The sequence below is a fragment of the Orcinus orca genome, chromosome 13, assembly GCF_937001465.1.
Source record: "Orcinus orca chromosome 13, mOrcOrc1.1, whole genome shotgun sequence".
Classification (NCBI taxonomy): domain Eukaryota; kingdom Metazoa; phylum Chordata; class Mammalia; order Artiodactyla; family Delphinidae; genus Orcinus; species Orcinus orca.
This window is the reverse complement of record NC_064571.1, coordinates 73,282,861-73,302,800: the sequence shown is the minus strand read 5'-3', so window position 1 is coordinate 73,302,800 and position 19,940 is coordinate 73,282,861. Positions and strand designations below refer to the sequence as shown.

General features: G+C 38.4%; 1 protein-coding gene across 2 annotated transcripts; it reads right to left on the bottom strand.

The window, feature by feature from the left end:
* Positions 1-1,584: 1,584 nt before the first annotated feature.
* Positions 1,585-19,352, bottom strand: WDCP (WD repeat and coiled coil containing). 2 transcript variants are annotated; one of them, XM_004268217.3, is made up of 4 exons: positions 19,248-19,352; positions 10,157-11,969; positions 5,243-5,360; positions 1,585-3,449 (listed from the first exon to the last, which is right to left on the bottom strand). In XM_004268217.3, the coding sequence occupies exons 2-4, from the start codon at positions 11,948-11,950 to the stop codon at positions 3,328-3,330; spliced, it is 2,034 nt and encodes a 677-aa protein (XP_004268265.1). In that variant the 5' UTR covers positions 11,951-11,969; positions 19,248-19,352; the 3' UTR covers positions 1,585-3,327. The 2 variants fall into 2 exon arrangements, with proteins under 2 accessions (XP_004268265.1, XP_033280935.1); XM_033425044.2 differs by having other exon boundaries at positions 19,295-19,350.
* Positions 19,353-19,940: the final 588 nt, after the last annotated feature.

Below are 19,940 nucleotides of genomic sequence, written 5' to 3'. Positions count from 1 at the left end.
GTTGATTAAAGAAATAAATGTGAAAGACAAAACTTTCATAAAAGGAAAGATAAATGTGACTTCATTACATTGTAAATCAAGTTTACTTCAATATAAAAAAGTGACTTCGTTAAAATTAACTATGTTTGTTCAATAAAACACACCATCAAGGAAGAGAAAAGACAAGTCACAAACTGGGTGAAGATACTAGCCACATACTAAACAACATCTAGAATATATAAAGAATCCCTACAACTTGGTAACATAATATTGTAAATCAACCATACTTCAATTTAAAAAAAGAAGAGAACCCTTACAACTCGACAAGAAAAAGACAACCCAATAGAAATTTGGGCAAAAGACAAGAACAGGCATTTTGCAAAAGAGAAAACTGGAATGGCCAATAAACACATGAAAGATGCTCAATTTCACTGTTGGTCCAGAAGTAAAAATCAGGTTAAAGGAGAAACCATTTATAACTATTGGAGGGTCATAAATTAAGAACCCTTGAGCCTTAGAGCAATAGGAACTGTTGGGAATGAAGACTGATATAATCACCTTGGAAAATAACTTGAATTTACATACACCCTGTGCTCCAGCAATTCCACGTCTAGATAAAAGGCCCTAGAGGGACTTTTCAAACACCTGCATCAGGAGACATTTAATAAGAATATTCAAAGCAATATTGTTTATAATGCAAAAATAGAACCAGGGAACAATCCAAATGTGCACAGCAAGAAAATGGATAAATTGTGGTAACTTAAAACAATGAAAGCAATAGAACATACACATAACAAGTATGAACCTTAGAAACAATATTGAGTGAAAAAAAAGCAGGTTGCAGAAGAGTACATACAATAAAATACCATTGTATAAAGCTCAAAAACATTACATTATCTAGGCCAATGTGTATATGTGATCATGGTGAAACTCCTTTTTAAAAAGAAAGAGGGAATTCCCTGGTGGTTTAATGGTTAGGACTTGGCGCTTTCACTGAGGTGGCCTGGGTTCAATCCATGGTCAGGGAACTAAGATCCCGCAAGCTGCACGGCGGGGCCAAAATTAAATTAAATTAAGAATAAAAAATTAAAAAAAAAGAAATGAAGAAATGATAATTTACAACAATCTAGAGATCAGTCACCTCTCGGGTGGAGTCACCTCTATGGAGAAGGATCCAGGAGGGATACACAGGGAGTTTGAATGGTTCCTAGTAACGTTCTGGTTCTTAAATTAGGTGGTAGGTGGTTCACTTTATTATTAAGCCTTCCTACACCTTACATCTATTGCATTTATCAAATAATACCGTACAAGATTTTTTAAAATGTGGGCCCAAAATAGAATTTATAAATAATGTCTTTATGCAAAATATTCTCAATGTAACATTAAACAATAATTTAAAGAATTTAGCTCTTCTCTCCCTGTTTCCCTCTCTCCCCAAACCAACAAATACTGGATTATCTTCTATGATTCCAATGATTATAAATAGTAAAGGCCAAGGAAACATCTTATGTTTGAGAGTTGTCACGGAATCAGATTTGCCGGAAAGAAAAAATTTATGTTCTCGACTGTCCACCAGAAGAAATACAAAGACAACATACACATGTGTAAAATCAAGAACATTCCTTTATACCAGCAACAATCACAAAGCAAACACCATCAAAACATTCACAAAAGCCACAACAACCATTAGTGATTTTATTGAAGACTCATTCACAGGATTCTGACCAGCGAAATGAGTATAACATACACCTCGAGTGAGGGACCTACACTGATCTTACTATGGGGTACCCCAGACCCCCTCTTGAGGCTTCACAGTTCTGTGCTTTCACCCCACCTGGACACTTTCTTTAAAAATGGAAGCAGGCCTCAGACTGTCCTCAGCCAATGCTCTCAGGCGACTGGTTCCAGGGGCTCCACTTCACTATCCCAGCAGCTCCTCTAACGCATTTCAATCACAAAGTGGGCCCTCGCTTCTTCCCTATCCCAGCTCCACCTTCATAAACTGTAACAGACCAACAGGAGTCCTCAAGGGTACAAAATATTTCTTTCCAGATGATTTTAAAAGAAAGGGTGAAAAAGATGCACTTGAGCTCTTATGCATCTGAGCTCCTATGGCTGAAACAATTTATCTGCAGATGTGCTCTGACCAGCTACACACTGATCCGTTCATTATGCTGCAGTGACTGAAGCTTATGACTGTCTGAAGGCAGTGAGAAAAGGTGAATCTATCTGAAGCTGGAATCAGGGCTCTTTCCACTATGCTAAGCTGGTGCTTTAGCCCATAGTTATAATAAACTATCTCAGATTCAGTGAAACCTCCAACTTTTTGAAATACTTTCTCTCGCAGATTCTATGCTGGTCTCTAAGACTTGAATCCGGGAGGTGAGGGGAAGAAAAATATCAAAATTAAAGTGACAATTTAAGGGAGTTGATTACTGGGAAAAAAATAGGACATTTTTATGATCCCAACAATGGGGGGTGGGTAACCTATCAGGGAGAAAATCATGAGTGGCAACAGCACAAATCATGCTGTAGGCCTCACCTATGCTTAGCATTATACTAGTAACATCAGGACACACTGAAGTGGGGTCCAGAGGGAGTCAAAGCACTTGAAATTTCATTTGAAATTCGCCCAGGGACAGTTTTTAGGAGTACCTGGAACTATGTCAGCCAGAATTTTCTAGGGAAGTGAGAGGGTTAGGTTTATATCCTGGGAGGTCCAGCCAACATGAGAACTACTTTCTGTTCTAGGTAGCCCTGGGAGCAGAAGTCAATCGATTTTTTGTCTTCCTTTGAGCTCTGCTGATTCCTGCTCGTTTGGCGTAAAAAGATAGGCTGCAGCAGATGTTCTCCAGCACTCCTCACACTCAACTTTAAGCCAAGAAAAAGATTTATAACAATGCTGAGGTACCTTTTAAGTGCTTCTAAGGGCTTTAATACTGTTTTGGGTAAGGGACAAAAAAAACCTCAGAGAAACCATAAAACACAATCCACATGGCACCATAAAAATCGCTTTGCACCGGGAATTCTGCCCTTAGACAAAACCACACAGTAATGAATACATAAATAACCACTTTCTGAGCCATCTACCAAAGACTGGGCTCTGCTGAGAGTAGGCAATGTCAGCCTGCGGGGAGAGGTGGCCGAGCTAGCCATGGCAAGTTCTTCACCTCCCAGCGACAGTACAAATCCTAGCTGGGGAGCGTCGGAAAACAGATCTTGCTTGTAAAAACCTCATCTGAAAGGCTGTGCAGCAAATATTCTACAAACAAGTATCAGACTATACTGCCAAAATGGTTAGAACAGCCGGTGGCATCTACGCTTTGGGCAGTATGTCTCTAAAAGACTTCAAGAGACAGGGCCCCTAAAGTCATTTGACCTACCATCTCTTATGACTATTTCCTGTGTGGCTGTGAAAGTTAAGGGGATGAAGCCTTCGCTATCAGCACAGAGAAGGATCCAGTGGGAGTCTGCAAAGTAAAATAAACACATAGGCAATTTAGAATATCCTGTCTTATTCTATAAAGAAAAATATGACAAATACGACTTTTTTGAGGAAAAGAATGTAGTAGTTGATGAACCTGACCATCACAAGACATTACAGAGAATGGGGAGATGGAGGGACCCAGTATAGACTTAAGGTCAGGTTACGTGGCAGCAAGGGGATGTTGATGACAGGCATAGCTAAGGAACATGTATTTTCACCCAGGTTAGGCATTAATCACTCAGTGCTATGCATTTGAGCTTGTGTGTGCATGTGTGCCCACAGGTGTTAGGGGTGTATGGTGTTCCTAACTTATATATCAATACATGCTGTTAAGCAGTTTCTCCAGAAACTATGTGAAGTTGGGAACAGCTACTCTTTGGAGGAAACTTCTATATTCTTGAGATCCATACCAGCCTCTAGACACCCAAGGAGGCTGAGCTGACTAGAGGTAGACTAGAATGGCCCAGATAATCCTAAATAGTTTGTTCTGGGGTAACCTAGGGCCACTAGCATAATACATACCTGGACTTTCTCTGGTTCTTTCGAGTCTACTGTGTCTCACCCTGTAATTTCACTTCTAAAAATCTACACTTTCCAAAAACATGTAAAATATGCAGAGAGGTTTTTATTACGGTTATTTATGATAATGAAAAATTGGAAACCACCTAAATGTCAAAGAAAACATGGCCAAGTAAAATATGGTATTAAAAGAGTAAATCCTCATCACAAGGAAAAAAAGTTTTTTCTATCTATATGAGATGATGGATGTTCAATAACTTATGGTGATAATCATTTCATGATGCATTTAAGTCAAATCATTATGTTGTACACTTTAAATTTATACAGTGCTATATGTCAATTATATCTCAATAAAACTGGAAGGAGAAATATATATGGTATGCCCAGGATAGACTATTAACCCAGTAAAAATAACTGTTATGAAGTCATATCATAAATTCATGTGTCAAAACAGAAAAATGCTGATGCTACAATGTTAAGGGGGAAAAGATGAAACAAAGTTCTATGTTCAGTGTAGTGGGTGTCCTGAAGACTCAGGCATAAGAAAACCGCCATGCTCTCCATTGGATGGAACACAGGCATGACTCAGTCCCTTGCCACCTAGGAGTACCCTTCATGTCCACAAGTCTGCTGCATATTAAAATGACAATTCCTTTAAGAAATATTCTGTGGGAGTTCCCTGGTGGCCTAGTGGCTAGAATTCTGAGCTTTCACTGCCATGGCCAGGGTTCAGTCCCTGGTCGGGGAACTGAGATCCTACAAGCTGCATAGCCAAAAATAAAAAAGAAAACAACAAGGTCTACTGTATAGCACAGAGAACTATATTCAGTGTCCCGTGATAAACCATAGTGGAAAAGAATATTTTTTAAAAAATGTATACATAAAACTCCCACCCACACACACAAAAGAAATATTCTGCAATGCTATGATCTTTATGTTTTAGTGCAACAAGTATATATGAGGTTTTTATGTTATTTCCTTGCAGCTGTTATATATTGCTTCATAACTCTATTTGTTTTTTTCATGTGTACATTTAGGTTTTCCAGCTAGGTTATAAGTTCCTTAAGGGTAGAACCCATATTTTCCATGTATTTTGGCACCTATAATAGGCCTGGGCATACAATAGGCAATTAATAATACTTTTTAACTATCTAATGAATCACTGAATGGTTGGTACGCTTCATTTTCATCACCAGTGAAAGTTATATAATAGAGGGAGGGGGTGTCAGGTAGAGTCAATTTCTGAATTTTACCTACCATGTAGCATTTCAATAAGAGAGAGGCCAAAAGTCTGCTGGACTGTACTGAGTCTTAGCTTGCCGTTGCAGAGAAGCACGGCTCTTTTTTCTACAACAGGACCTAAAAAATAAGATTTCTTCAAATATAAAAATAAAAGTTGTTAAACTGATTGCAGAAGCAATGGAGTTAACATTTCCTAAGAATAGAATGTGTAGTTTTAAAAATTCCTATCTATTACCGCTATCAACTAAACTTCAGTTTTAAAAATAAGGAGCTTTTTGCTGCATCATTTAACACAACTAAAGAATCAGACAAAACATAACCCCTAATTTCCTTTTGCTCTGTTCTTCCCCAGCGTTATGTCCTTATTGCTAGGAACTGGCTTTCCTAGGACGTGACTAATAACACTATAGGATGATGGATGGCAGCCTGAGAGATAAAATCTGATGGTGAGGAACAACTGCTTGGCTGTTGTAGAAACAGGTATACCTTGGAGATACCGCAGGTGTGGTTCCAGACCACTGCAATAAAGCTAGTATCACAATAAAGTGAGCCACATGAAAGTTTTTGGTTTCCTAATGCATATTCTATAGTCCATTTAAGTGTGCAGATGCATATGTCTAATAAAATAGTGTACATACCTTAACTTAAAAATGCTTTATTGCTAAAAAATGCTATCATCTGACAATGTAGGGTTGCCACAAACCTTCAATCTGTAAAAAACACAATCTCTCTGAAGTGCAATAAAACTAGGTATGCCTGTATAACTAAGAAGTTTTACGTTTTCTTTATTGGGGAAAAAAATGCCAAGAAAGACTGCCCTAAGTCGTGGAGTAGCAGAGGATTTGCATAAGTAAAATAAACAAACTGTGGTAAAAATTCACTTAGCTTAGAAAAAGTACAAATAACAGTGATTTTTAAATTTTAAAAAGTTATATTAAAAATTAATGCATCTTTGAAAATGTTTGCAAATATCCATACAGAAAGAAAATATAGAACAATTATAGCTCTATTTTAAGACACATTGAGTCCAAAGGTATATTCATAGAACATAGAATAAAAAATGTAACTTCTAATTCTATATTATGAGACAATATCTTCACGTAAGCATTTCTTAAAGTTTTTTTTTTAATTTTTTTTTAAAGTTTTATAAGTTATGTGTCTAACTTATTTTCTTGTTAAAGTGATCACTACTCATTTTCTGACTACTAAGAAAAATAATTTCAACGATAAAAGGTAAACTGTACTCCATTTTTGATACGATGAACAGCTCAAAAGATGTATGTCTACTGTGTAATAACATTTTAAAAGATAGCACATGAATAAACTGTAAGGGCCATAAGCAACTAATTATTCATCTTAACTCTTATGAAATGTCGCTTCTGATATTATAGGGGGAAAAACTCTTCATTGCTTTTATTTTGTTTTTCTTTTACTTTTCTCATTAAAAAAGAAATATATGCTCAACATAAAGAAAACAGAAACTTATAATGCAGAAAGTAAAGTCTCCAAAATTCTACCTCCAGAAGTACTTACTGATAACAACTTGGCTGAACTAGCTCATTATAAACTGAGAAAAGGAAGAATTGAAAGGCAAAAAACACATTTCTTTTTACTTTAAAAAATGCATTTACAAATATAAATATTTGTAAAAATATTTGTAAAAAAGTATATATTGTTTGATAAAATAATCTATTTAGGTACTTCCCTGGTGGCGCAGTAGTTAAGAATCCACCTGCCAATGCAGGCGACACGGGCTTGAGCCCTGGTCCGAGAAGATCCCACATGCCGCGGAGCAACTAAGCCCGTGCACCACAACTACTGAGCTCGCATGCCACAACTACTGAAGCCTGTGCACCTAGAGCCCGTGCTCTGCAACGAGAAGCCGCCACAATGAGAAGCCCGAGCACCGCAACAAAGAGTAGCCCCTGCTCACCGCAAAAAGAGAAAGCCTGTGCGCAGTAATGAAGACCCAACACAGCCAAAAATAAATAAATAAATAATCTATTTAAAGAAAAATAAAATCAAACAATTAGACATTATATCTTTTAGATCGACAAAGGTTTTAGTAAATGCATAGAAAAAAATGGAATAAATACTTCCATTACTAACTATACCTGTGGTTTTCTCTACGGGTTTGGTTATGAAGAATTTTTACTTTCAACATCAAATATTCTTGGGAATTCCCTGTGGTCCAGTGATTAGAACTCTGCGCTTTCACTGCTGAAAGCCCAGGTTCGATCCCTGGTTGGGGAACTAAGATCCCACAAGCCACACAGGATGGCCAAAAAACCCAATAAACAAACATTAAATATGCTTATGCTTACATTAAATATGCTTATATTAAAAAACCAATAAACATTAAATATACTTAAATATGCTTATATTGGTTAAATTTTTTCTTCAATGAGCATACATTACTTTTGTAATTAGGAAAAAAAAATACTGTGTATCTGTTAAAAAAATTTAAAAAGCTCTGTGTGCTGACAGAGTTCTTGAGACTATGAAACTAAATGGAAAAAGATGAAGAACATTGTATATAGTACCTTACCTTTTGTGTAACAAAAGGAAAAATAAAAATAAATAGTAAGATCTGCTAATATCTGAATAAAGTAATAAAAATAAAAATGGTTACCTATATGAGGTGAAGGGAACAAGCTGAACAAGATGGGGTGAAACTAAGACTTCTCAGTATATACCTTTCTATTGCAAGAATGTTTTGTTTTTTAAAGCAAGTAAATGAATTGCCTATTCAAAAAGAGAAATAAAAAGGGAAAAAAGAAAAAATATTTGAAAAGTCATGGAAGGAAAAAAAAATCCAAACTAGATTTCACACTTATAAAGTACTATAATTTTTAAAAATAAAAAATCTGTTTATTAAAAATACACTGAAAACTTCATGTAGTTAATAAAGCCATTTAAATATTTTGGCTGAAGACAATGTGGGAAAAATCCTCTTCAAAAATCTAGGATTGGGATGTTAAATGTTTATAAATATTTGTTTCAATTAGCTTTGGTACGTAATATAACTAAGATCACTAATGTGCTTGTGAAATTAATTAAAAAAATTTTTTATATCAGTGACTTAACTGATTTTTAACTGATTTATTTGTGATTTAACCGGTTTGGGGGACAATTTAGGAATTTGAATAAGAAGTAGGTATTAGATGATATTAAGTAATTATTGTTAATGTTATCAAGTATGGTAATGGTACAGTGATAATTAAAGAAAATGTGCTTACACTTTAGAACAACATCCCAAAATACTTATGGGTGAAACACCATGATGCCTCTACTTAGAAAAATATTTTAGGAAACAAAAAAAAGAAGCAATTATGGTAAAATGTTAACAACCATTAAATCCAGGTGATAGATATAGATAGGGTTTCATTAGGTATTCTTTCTATATGTTTACAATTTTTTCGTAATTAAAAATATATTTTATGTGTTTGAAATTTTTTATACTAAAAAAATTTTAGGGCTTCCCTGGTGGCGCAGTGGTTGAGAGTCCGCCTGCCGATGCAGGGGACACGGGTTTGTGCCCCGGTCCGGGAAGATCCCACATGCCGCGGAGTGGCTAGGCCCGTGAGCCATGGCCGCTGAGCCTGTGCATCCGGAGCCTGTGCTCTGCAACGGGAGAGGCCACAGCAGTGAGAGGCCCGTATACCGCAAAAAAAAAAAAAAAAAAATGTAAAAACAATATAGTAAAATAATTCAAGAAAATCTAGACTATTACATATATATCAATTTCTATAATATAAAAAAAGCTCTTTTAAACTGATAATAGGAAAAAATGAGCAAAACGCAATTCACATTCAGTTGGCCAAAAAACATGACAACATACTCAAATTCACTAATAGTAAAGGAAATACAAATTAATAAAAGTGAAATACCACTTTGCACTCATCAGATTGGTAAGGAAGTGAGGAAAAGGACAGTCTCATTGGTCGCTGATGGACATGTGATGATGCACTGTTTAGTAAAAAATCTTTGAAAGGCAATCTGTCCATTCTATATATATGTGTCCACTCTATATATATGTGTGTATATATATACTCTTCAAACTTGCACTTCCACTTCTGGGAACCAAGCCAACAGAAATAAAAGTATGAATACAAATAGATACATATGAGAATACTATTGCAGCACCATTTGGAGTGCCTAAGAACTGAAAACAAAGTGAATGTCCATCAGCAAGGGAAAGGCTGAATCAACAAGCACACTCCCAACATGAAGTAAAGAATGCACCATACGACCCCATTTTTGTAAAACAATGACAAAGTCACCACCAACACCCCCCGCACCTATATACCTACGTATACAAAGACCTGTGTAAGATTATATGAGCGTGAAGTAAAATATGAAAGGATCCACATTAAGCTGCTAGTTAAAGTGGGTTACAGGGAGGAGGAGCAGGGCCAAGTGTGACGGGAAAGGATAGTGTTCATGATAAAAACAGATATAGTCTGATCCCACTATATAATATTTTATGTTTGCGTATACAGGCATAAACAGATGCATTAAAAATTTTTAATGACTATAACCTCTCTTAACAGCATATTATAAGATGCTGTTATAATCTTATGCTGTTATGCTATTATAAGCTCTCTTATAAATAGAAGAGTGTCTGCGATTGCATAAGGAAAAGGTTTTCGCAATGAAACAGCATGAATTAAAATTTTTTTCTAAACATAGCGTGCCACAATGAGTGCAATCATTCATGTTTCCACACCATGCACATGATAAAATCACGGTGTATACTGGTATGTGTGCCCATCCAACCAACCTGGAAAGGTATAACAACTTGCCTGAATATAACATGTCCAGATCAGTGAAGTTCAACTAGAATACTATACTTCCTCATCAATAAATTTCTCTTGCAGTACCTACTGGCTGCAGGAGCCAGTGGTAGCTCCTCAAAGGAGAAGTTACCTGGCAAGTGATGTGAACGTAAGGCACATTCTGAGAGAGTGGATACACTGGAGAGGATTTCTTTCCATTATGTAGAAAGTCTGTGAGTTCAGAAAGACGCTGCTGCACTTCAATCAGGTTCCTAGATAAAATTTCCAGTATCTTAGATAGCTGATAATTTTCATTTTCCACTTGTAAGTTAGGAGGTCCCGCGGTACTGTTGTGGTCTGGTGTGCCGCTGGGTCCGGGCAGTGTTACCGACTGGTTAACAGGCCCGGCATCTAGAGTTTCTAGGGCTGTGGAGCCATCACAGATACTGGATGGAGGACTTCTGATTTCTTGAATAAGTGTTCTTCCAGGCCTTCCACTTTGACTGCTGCTATTAGCTGTTAACAAGATCCCTCCGTTTTGGTGACAAAAATCTGGGGAAAGACTTTCAATTAGCTTTTTTCTATTTGCTTTATTTAACAGAGTACTGAAAGCAGAGTGACCACTCTGGTTTTCACTCGGTGTCACTGGAGAGTCTTCTTCCAACATAACTTCTCTAACAATCAAACGAATCATATACTGATCAGACTTTGAAGAAAGAAGAAATGCCGAATCAGTGGATTTCTGTTTTCCTATCAAAATTAACAATAATTTATCTGTCAAGAAACATATGCCTTTTGGTCTTTCATTACTCTCTAACTGAATTTGCTTGATGTTTGGCATAAATGATGGAACGACAGAATAGATAAAAATTATATTACACGTATTGGAAGCCACTGCGACTACCTGTGCTTTAAGATTAAAGGCCATTAGATCAGGAACCAGAATGCCCGGGATGGTGACTTTTCTGTTCTGGGTAACCTCCTTCTCAAAGGTCAAGAGGACCAAGTGTGAAGAATCCAGGCCAGTTCCTGTCAAGTAGTCCTTTTTTCTTAGACAAATAAGAGAACTAGCCTCAGATTTAGATCCATCAAAGTGTATATGAGTTAGATCCAGAGGATCAGAAAAGGATGAAGAAAAGGGAGAAACTGGTGTTTCAGAATTTGTTTCAGAGGAAACTTCGTCAATAACTGGTAAAGTATACAGACAAGTGCCTTCACTACTAGGGGGAACATCAAAGGTTCCAGATGCATTTAAGCCACAAATCTTATCTAGTGGAAGCTCAGTGGCTATAGCGACCTGTGAGTCCACAGTGGCTCCGATTGAGCGCACGTAGCTGGCCACATCAAACACTGGGCAGAAGGAGCACCTGTGAAGAGTCTTCTGAGCACTGTCCCAAATATAAGAATGCACGCTGCTGCCTACTGCCACCACCAGCCTCTGGCCATCCGGGGTCCAACATGCACAGTGAATGAGGCCTTGGGTGCTGATGTCCACTTTGACCTGGGAACTGTCCCAGTGAACATTATGGAAAACGGAGACATCCTGTGCAGTCAACACAGTCAGGACAGCACTTTTTGGGTGCCACACACAGCCCTGGGGAAGGACAGGGAGTGACTGTCTAATCTCACAGGTCTGAGACATCAGCCATTTGCTTGTCTCTGTAGTGCTAGGACACAGCTGCCACACAATGACATGCTTCTTGTGCTGGACAGCGAGCAGAGCAGGTGTGTCAGCTGTACCAGGTGGGGCCCAGGACACCCGATACACATGTTCAAATTGTCCAATGACCGCTGAGTCCCCAAACTTGGCCTCTCCACCGTGAAGGTGTAAATCGGTCAGGACTACCTGATTCCCATCAGTCCAGGCAAGGCCGTGAATTGGGTGTATTGCTTGATACAACGCATTCAGTCCAGTCCTGAGAAGTTTTCCTCTTCCCAACTCCATCCTTTCTGATAAAGGTTATCTGAAATAATTAGGAAGTTATACCGTAAGAATATAGTCAGACAAATTCAGGATGTAGTACATTCTACAAGACAACTGGCTTAGCCCTTTCACAGGTCATTATTGTGAGAGGATAAAAGGATGGGAGGAATTTGACAGATTAAAAGACTGCCTGGCAGTGCTGAGAAATTATTTTTCCTGCAAAATAAGGTCAAACTTTTGAAACCTAATGAATAAAATGTTTTAGTAAAATTTTAATAATGGGGATGAAATTTCAGATTTTGTTATTGTTCCACAGGTTCATTCTATGACTGCCTCTGTGGAATACTGGTTTGTTAAGTTTTTAAAATTCATTTTATTTATTTAGGCTGCATTGGGTCTTTGTTGCTGCGCTGTGGCGAGCGGGGGCCGCCCCTCATTGCAGTGCACAGGCTTCTTCTCATTGCAGTGGCTTCTCTTGCTGTGGAGCACGGGCTCTAGGTGCATGGGCTTCAGTAGTTGTGGCATGTGGGCTCAGTAGTTGTGGCTTGCGGGCTCTAGAGCACAGGTTCAGTAGTTGTGGCACATGCGCTTAGCTGCTCCGTGGCATGTGGGATCTTCCCGGACGAGGGATCGAACCTGTGTCCCCTGCATCGGCAGGTGGATTCTCAACCACTGCGCCACAAGGGAAGCCATACTGGTTTTTAACAGTTGGTGATTTATGCAGCCAAATGTATATTTGGGGCACCTCTAGTTCAAACTTCCTTGATCACAGAACTGGGATACTAAAAATCAGCAATACAGGCAAAATAGTAACGCTTATGGTAGCAGTTTCTGGTTAAAAATTCTGAGCCACTCATAGGAAATCAGGTAAACAAAAAAGGCTTACTAACCCTGTGTCTCCGTAAGTTACTATAATCACAGTTTTTTACTGTAGCCTCACTATGATACTATGATGAATTAGAAAGAGCCAATAAAATATGCAAGATGCACATAAGGCCAGAAATGAGTCAACTCATCATGGAGTTGATCAATACTATAGATGGCTGCCTCTAGTCCTTCTGTAAACAGAGTATGTAACAATTACATATATAATAAGATCATAAGTGTGCATAAAGATTAAAATCTTGTAAAGTTAAATGTCAAAACCTAATTACAAAATGCATCATATTATTTGAAAGAGTAATAATTTTTATTGCAATTAAGGATCCAAGATATTTTAAAAGACCCTCATTTTTAAGGCTTTCAAATAACTTTATTTCATGTATATTTTTCTTTTAGATTGCTTACATCTGACTCTTGTCAGTATGCTTTATTTCATTTCCTTCCTAACACTGAAGGAAAAGCAAAAGGCAACACTTAAACTCCCGTTTGTCACCAGTTTAAAATATGGTAGAGCCTTACTAACTTCCATCAATTTCGATGGTAAAATTTTGGGGTTAGCCTTTCTGTGAAATGTGAGACATGTCAAAACTGAGGAAATCAGGATGACATTGTTATTGAATATGAAAAAACAGACCATATTCTATAAACACACCCAGATACTACCTGAATTTGCTGGGCAAATTAGAAGGAAAGGAAGGGAATAAACATGTCCCGTATGTGCCACACATGGTGCTGGTCACCTAGAATCCAATACAACCCTTGTAACGGTCCTGTGAGGGTAGCACTGTTATTCTTAGGTGAGAGACAACAGATCTGAAGCTCTAAAAAGTTAAGAAACTTGCTCTTCATATAACAAAACACCTTCCAGATAGATTAAAGATCCAAATGTGCAAAACAAAAATTAAGAGATTTAAAAGAAAGACTTTTTACACTACTATAGAAATACTCAAACATGTATATGTATGTGTATAAGGATTTACTATAGCATTTTTTGTAACAGAAAAACCTAAATGTACATCAACATGGAAATAAATAAAAAAATAAGGAAGCTCCATGGGTAGTGATATGGAAAAATCCCTCCCCAAAAAAAGCAGTGAAATTCACAAGATAACATGTTTAGTAAGCTACTATTTATGAAAAAGAAATCCACCTCTATATGTCCATATACATGTGTTTGTATATATTTACATAAAGATGCAGAAAAAGATCAGAAATAACACATACCAAACTGTTCACAGTACATACTGAGATGGAGTGAGGTGACAGAAGAGAGAAGGTGGGACCCTCTTTACTTATTTCTGTATTTTTTGGAAAGACTGTTTTTATAATAAGTATATATTCAAATAGCCCTTTTCTAATTGAAAAAACAAACTAAAGATTCAAATGTACAAAATACTTAATTTACAAAAAGTTCTTGGGACTTCCCTGGTGGCAAAGTGGTTAAGAATCTGCCTGCCAATACAGGGGCCATGGGTTCGAGCCCTGGTCCGGGAAGATCCCACACGCTGGGGAGCAACTAAGCCCGTGCCTCACAACTACTAAGCCTGTGCTCTAGAGCCCGCAAGCCACAATTACTGAGACCACATGCCACAACTACTGAAGCTTGCATGCCTAGAGCCTGTGCTCTGCAACAAGAGAAGTCACCACAATGAGATGCCCACGCACAGCAACAAGGAGTAGCCCTTGCTCGCTGCAATTAGGGAAAGCCCCTGCACAGCAATGAAGACCCAACACAGCCAAAAATAAATAAATAAATAAGTAAAAAGTTCTTTTAAGCCAGTTAAAACGACAAAATTTTGCAAAAAAAAAAAAAAGACAAAATTTTAAGTGGCCAAAGAATATCAACAGGCAATTTACAAAACAAGTATGATGATCAATAAACATATTCTAAATGATGTTTAATCTTATTAGTTATCAAAGAATTGTCTAAACTTGCAGTGTCCATTTCTTCACCACTCATTCTCTTCTTAACCCACTCCAAATTGACTCCATTCCCAACTCTTCTCCAAAACAACTCTCACCAACCCACCAGTGCTATCCACGTCACTGAATCCGATGGACATTTTTCAACCTTGTTTTATTGTACTTAGTAAATGTCAAAGACAGAACTTGAGAAGCTGCCTTCAGACCCTAAATCCAAAGAAATGTATTCTTCACCAAACTGGAGGATTTGCTTTTAACTTACCTGCAATTTTTTTCTCATTCCTCTTTGCTAGCTTCATCCCTACTCTTAGAATCTTTTACTAAGAGGGAATGGTCTGTTATACTTCTTCTTTTTTTTTTTCTGTTATGCTTCTTACACATGAGGTCAGGTTAAGTGGTTCTACAGTGGTTTGCTAAATGGAAAAATATGTCTTCTGACATTACTAATGAAGAAAACTGCCATCTCAAACCCGCTGGTCTTGTATAAGATAATATATGCTTTTCCCTAATACCTACTTATGCACTTTAAAAAAAAAGACTTTTATTGATAAATAATGCATGATACATTTTCCTGGAAGAGAAAATTCCTAACGGGCCAGTTACATCAAAAGCAATTTATATGATATGTTTTAGGCCACCCAAGTCAGTCTAATGTCATTGAGGATGTGTATGGCTAGGGTTAGCACAGCGTAAGGATTTGTAAATAAAGGAAAAAAAACTTGACAATAAAGTTACTGAGATGTTTTAGAAGAATTAATTTTAATATTTTCATCTTTACTAACAAGAAGAAATTTGGTAAAAAACTAAAGATAGAGTTACCATATGATCCTGCAATCCCACTCCTGGGCATATATCCAAAGAAAACTCTAATTCAAAAGGATACATGCAACTCAATGTTCACTGCAGCACTATTTACAATAGTCAAGATGTGGAAGCAACGTAAATGCCCGACAGATGAATGGATAAAGATGTGGTACATATATACAATGAAGTATTAGCCATAAAAAAGAATGAAATAATGCCTCTGCAACAATATGGATGGACCTAGAGATTATCATACTAAGTAAGGTAAGTGAGACAGAAAATGACAAATATATGATATCACTTATATGTGGAATCTAAAAAAAAAAAAGATAGAAATGAATTTATCTACAAAACAGAAATAGACCCACAGATACAGAAACTTATGGTTACCAAAGGGGAAAGGACGGGGTGTGGGGTGGGGTGTGGGGTTTAAATTAGGAGGTTGGGATTAACGTATATATACTACTATATATATTGATGTAAGATGTTATGGAAGGGATTCCCTGGTGGCGCAGTGGTTAAGAATCCACCTGCCCATGCAGGGGACACGGGTTCAACCCCTGGTCCGGGAAGGTCCCACATGCCGCGGAGCAACTGTGCCCGTGCGCCACAACTACTGAGCCTACGCTCTAGAGCCCGCGAGCCACAACTCCTGAGAACACGTGCCACAACTACTTAAGCCCGCACGCCTAGAGCCCGTGCTCCGCAACAAGAGAAGCCACCACAATGAGAAACCCGCGCACCGCAACGAAGAGTAGCCCCCACTCGCCACAAATAGAGAAAGCCCACGCGCAGCAATGAAGAACCTACACAGCCAAGAAAAAAAAAAGATGTTATGGAAAAACCCGAACGTTTTGGCCAACCCAATAAAATAGATAACCAACAAGGACCTACTGTGTAGCACAGGGAACTATACTCTATATTCTGTAATAACCTATAAAGGAAAAGAATCTGAAAAAAATATATATATTATATATATATATATATATATATACACTGAATCACTGTGCTCTACACCTGAAACTAACACAACATTGTAAATCAAATATACTTCAATAAAATTAAATTAAAAATAAAAATTATGAAAAATTTCCTCAAAAACCCAATGATAATTACAAAAATCTCTTCCAATCCCTTCTACTCCCATTATTAGTCAGGTTCCTGACCACCTCTTCCTTTGTAGTAGGGTAGGACAAGAAGTCCTCTTCATTTCAGTCTCTTCTTTCCCACAGAGCCTGGACTCTGTGTGTTGGGTAGAATTATCTTGAGAAAAGTCACAGCTCTGGTAATTTTGCATTTGTGCTCAAATACCTTTGATGAGTCTCCACAGTCTGTGTATATAAAAGTTCTTCCAAAATGTTTAAGGAAAGCACTGAAGGCCTTAAATTATTTTATATTGCTATACCTTTCCAACCTTATCTCCCTGATCATAAAAGCCCTGCTGAATAATTTGGAATTTAGAGGAACCAGCACACATTCATGCAACAATGTGCAGAATGGACCTGAGAAACTAGGAAGCTGACAAGTTTAATAATGGACCATGGAATAGTTTGAATGTCAGGATGAGAAAGTGAGCCAAGTTTGTAGCTACCTCAGTAGAGAAAGAGGGCCAGATTCAAGCGATATTTCTAAGGCAGATAAAATTGATATCAAGTAGGGTAAGTGGTGAGGAAGAAAGGAGAATTAAAGACAACATGCAAATTTTTAGCTTGGGAAATTGCTGAACCATTAATCAGAGATAAAGAAGACAGAGAATGCTTCAAAGGTAAGAACAGTGTGTAGTGTGTGATAAGCTTAGTATTAGATGTGCTTCATTTAAGATGTTTATAGGGTAGCACTGCACCTCAGGCAGTCAGAGGTAAGGATTTGAGAGTCACTGTTATAGAGTTGGTAGTTAAAAGATCAGAGAACCAAGAGGACAAAGGCTGAAATGACCTTCTGGTGCTCCCCAATTATTTTGTATGCTTTAAAATATTTACAATTTGCCTGAAGCTAACTGTATACCTGTTGGTCTCTCAACCCTCAGACTATAAGATTTCTCAAATCAGGAGCCCTGGTTGTTTTAGGAAGAGAAAATCTGACTATATTAATTCAGGGGAGAGGTGGTCAGAACGAGGATCTGGTGCTCAGTCTATGGCCATTTAATTCTTCTGTTTTTAACCTTCTTTAAAGACAACTTATAGTGAGAATCAAGGGGCTCCAGTGAAATGGAGCACTTCCAGTAGGTTTAAACAGTTACATACTCCCCAACTTGTTTTTCTAAATTTATTGTGTTTTCACTATAAAATAATTCCAAGTTCTTTACACTTATTAATGTTTTTTTGTTTTATTTATTTATTTATTTGGCTGCATTGTGTATTCGTTGCTGTACACAGGCTTTCTTTAGTTGCGGCTAGCAGGGGCTACTCTTTGTTGTGATGTGCAGGCTTCTCATTGTGGTAGCTTCTCCTGTTGCGGAGCACGGGCTCTAGGCGCACGGGCTTCAGTAGTTGTGGCTTGCAGTCTCTAGAGCGCAGGCTCAGTAGTTGTGGTGCACGGGCTTAGTTGCTCCGCAGCATGTGGGATCTTCCCGGACCAGGGATCGAACCCGTGTCCCCTGCATTGGCAGGTGGATTCTTAACCACTGCGCCATCAGGGAAGCCCTTATTATTGTTTTAAATTAACATACAAGAAAGGTCAAAAGGACCTAGAGACTGTCATACTGAGTGAAGTAAGTCAGACAGAGAAAGACAAATCCCCATATGATATCGCTTATATGTTGGATCTTAAAAAATGGTACAAATGAACTTATTTACAAAACAGAAATAGAGTCACAGATGTAGAAAACAAACATGGTTACCAGGGAGGAAAGGGGGGGGAGGGGAAGGGATAAATTGGGAGATTGGGATTGACATATACACACTACCATGTATAAAATAGATAACTAATAAGGATTTACTGTATAGCACAGGGAACTCTACTCAGTACTCTGTAATGACCTATATGGGAAAAGAATCTAAAAAAAGAGCGGATACATGTTATGTGTATAACTGATGCATTTTGCTGTACAGCAGAAACTAACACATTTTAAATCAAGTACACTCCAATAAAAATTTTTTAAAAAGGTCAAAAGGTAAATTCACACACAAAAAAACATTCATCCAAAGAAAATTATGACTACATCCCTCCAGATATTTTTCTATGCAGTTTGGGTTAAACTTTTTCAATCATACTGTACAATTACATATCACGATCTTTTCACTTTACATTATATATTAGGATTTCCCCATGTTATTTAAAGACTTTATAAATTATTTTTAGAAGCCACTTAATATTCACTTTTCCTTACTGTTGGGGAAGTTCCATAATTTTTCCTTACTGGTGAGATACCTGGTTAGAGCCAACTTTATCCTTTTATAAATAACGCTGGGATAAAGGTGTTTATGCATAAAGCATGTTTTTCATTTTGAATGGCTTCCTTAGGATATATTCCCAGAAGTTTCACTCGTGAGTCACAGGGAATATACTCTCTGGTTTAAACCCACCCGCTGCTCGTCCGCATCCGCCAGCCCTCGCACGCGGCCCCCCACCATTCTCTCCATCCTCTCCGCACATGTGACACTTCCTCTTCTCCCCCCTCCCCCAAAGTGCCTGTCCTTCCACCTCTCTCCCCGCCCACCTACAGCCTCCCCACAACAGCCAGGCCGGGAAGCAGTGGAGACAAAAATACCTTCGGTCTCACTGCCCCACCGAAAATCAGTCTCCCCTGGGCCCTACCTGCTCACAGACCGCGGATCCGAAGCCCTGAGGGGGGACCGGAAGCATCGGCTCCCAGGCCCCTGATAGGTGAGCGGTGGCTGGGAAGCTCGGCAATGACCCTTGCCTATTGGCTATTGCTTGTGTCCCGTTATCAGACGGTCTTTCCCATTGGCCAATAAGCTCGGGCTTTGCCGCACGGACCTCTGGGAGTTGTATTCCCCGTGAAACGCCACCGAAGGTAAGCGTGCTACAATTTCTCCCTTGAAAGGTATAGCGCCTTCCCCCGCTTCTCATCGGTTCTCTTAGTCTAAGGAGTCCGGGAGCCCTGAAGTCAACACGGCTTCTTAACCTTTTTAGGGGTGCGGGGGTTGTTGGGGGAAGGAGTCGAGGACCTCTAAAATAAGATAAAATCTCCTCAGAAAAATGTTCTTTTCCGTACACAAAATACTGAAGCCGTTCCATGGACCAGTGCTAATTACAAACCGTTATTCTACACTTACCCCCAAAGTGCCTGACCATGGCCACAGTTCAAGAAGCTAGTGCTTCACTAGGCTTAAGACCGGCTATACCCCTGGGAGACTCTGGGCCACGCCTTGGGGCCGCCCATGGGGAATTTCAGATCCTGACCCTCACAGTACAGTTGAGCATCATGTTTCTTGAACAC

Coding starts and splice junctions, on each gene's coding strand:
- WDCP (XM_004268217.3), bottom strand. CDS start 11,950: ATGGAGTTGGGAAGAGGAAAACTTCTCAGGACTGGACTGAATGCGTTG. Junction 5,361..10,156: donor ACGTTCACATCACTTGCCAG/GTAACTTCTCCT, acceptor TTATATTTGAAG/AAATCTTATTTTTTAGGTCC. Junction 3,450..5,242: donor TCTTATTGAAATGCTACATG/GTAGGTAAAATT, acceptor TTTACTTTGCAG/ACTCCCACTGGATCCTTCTC.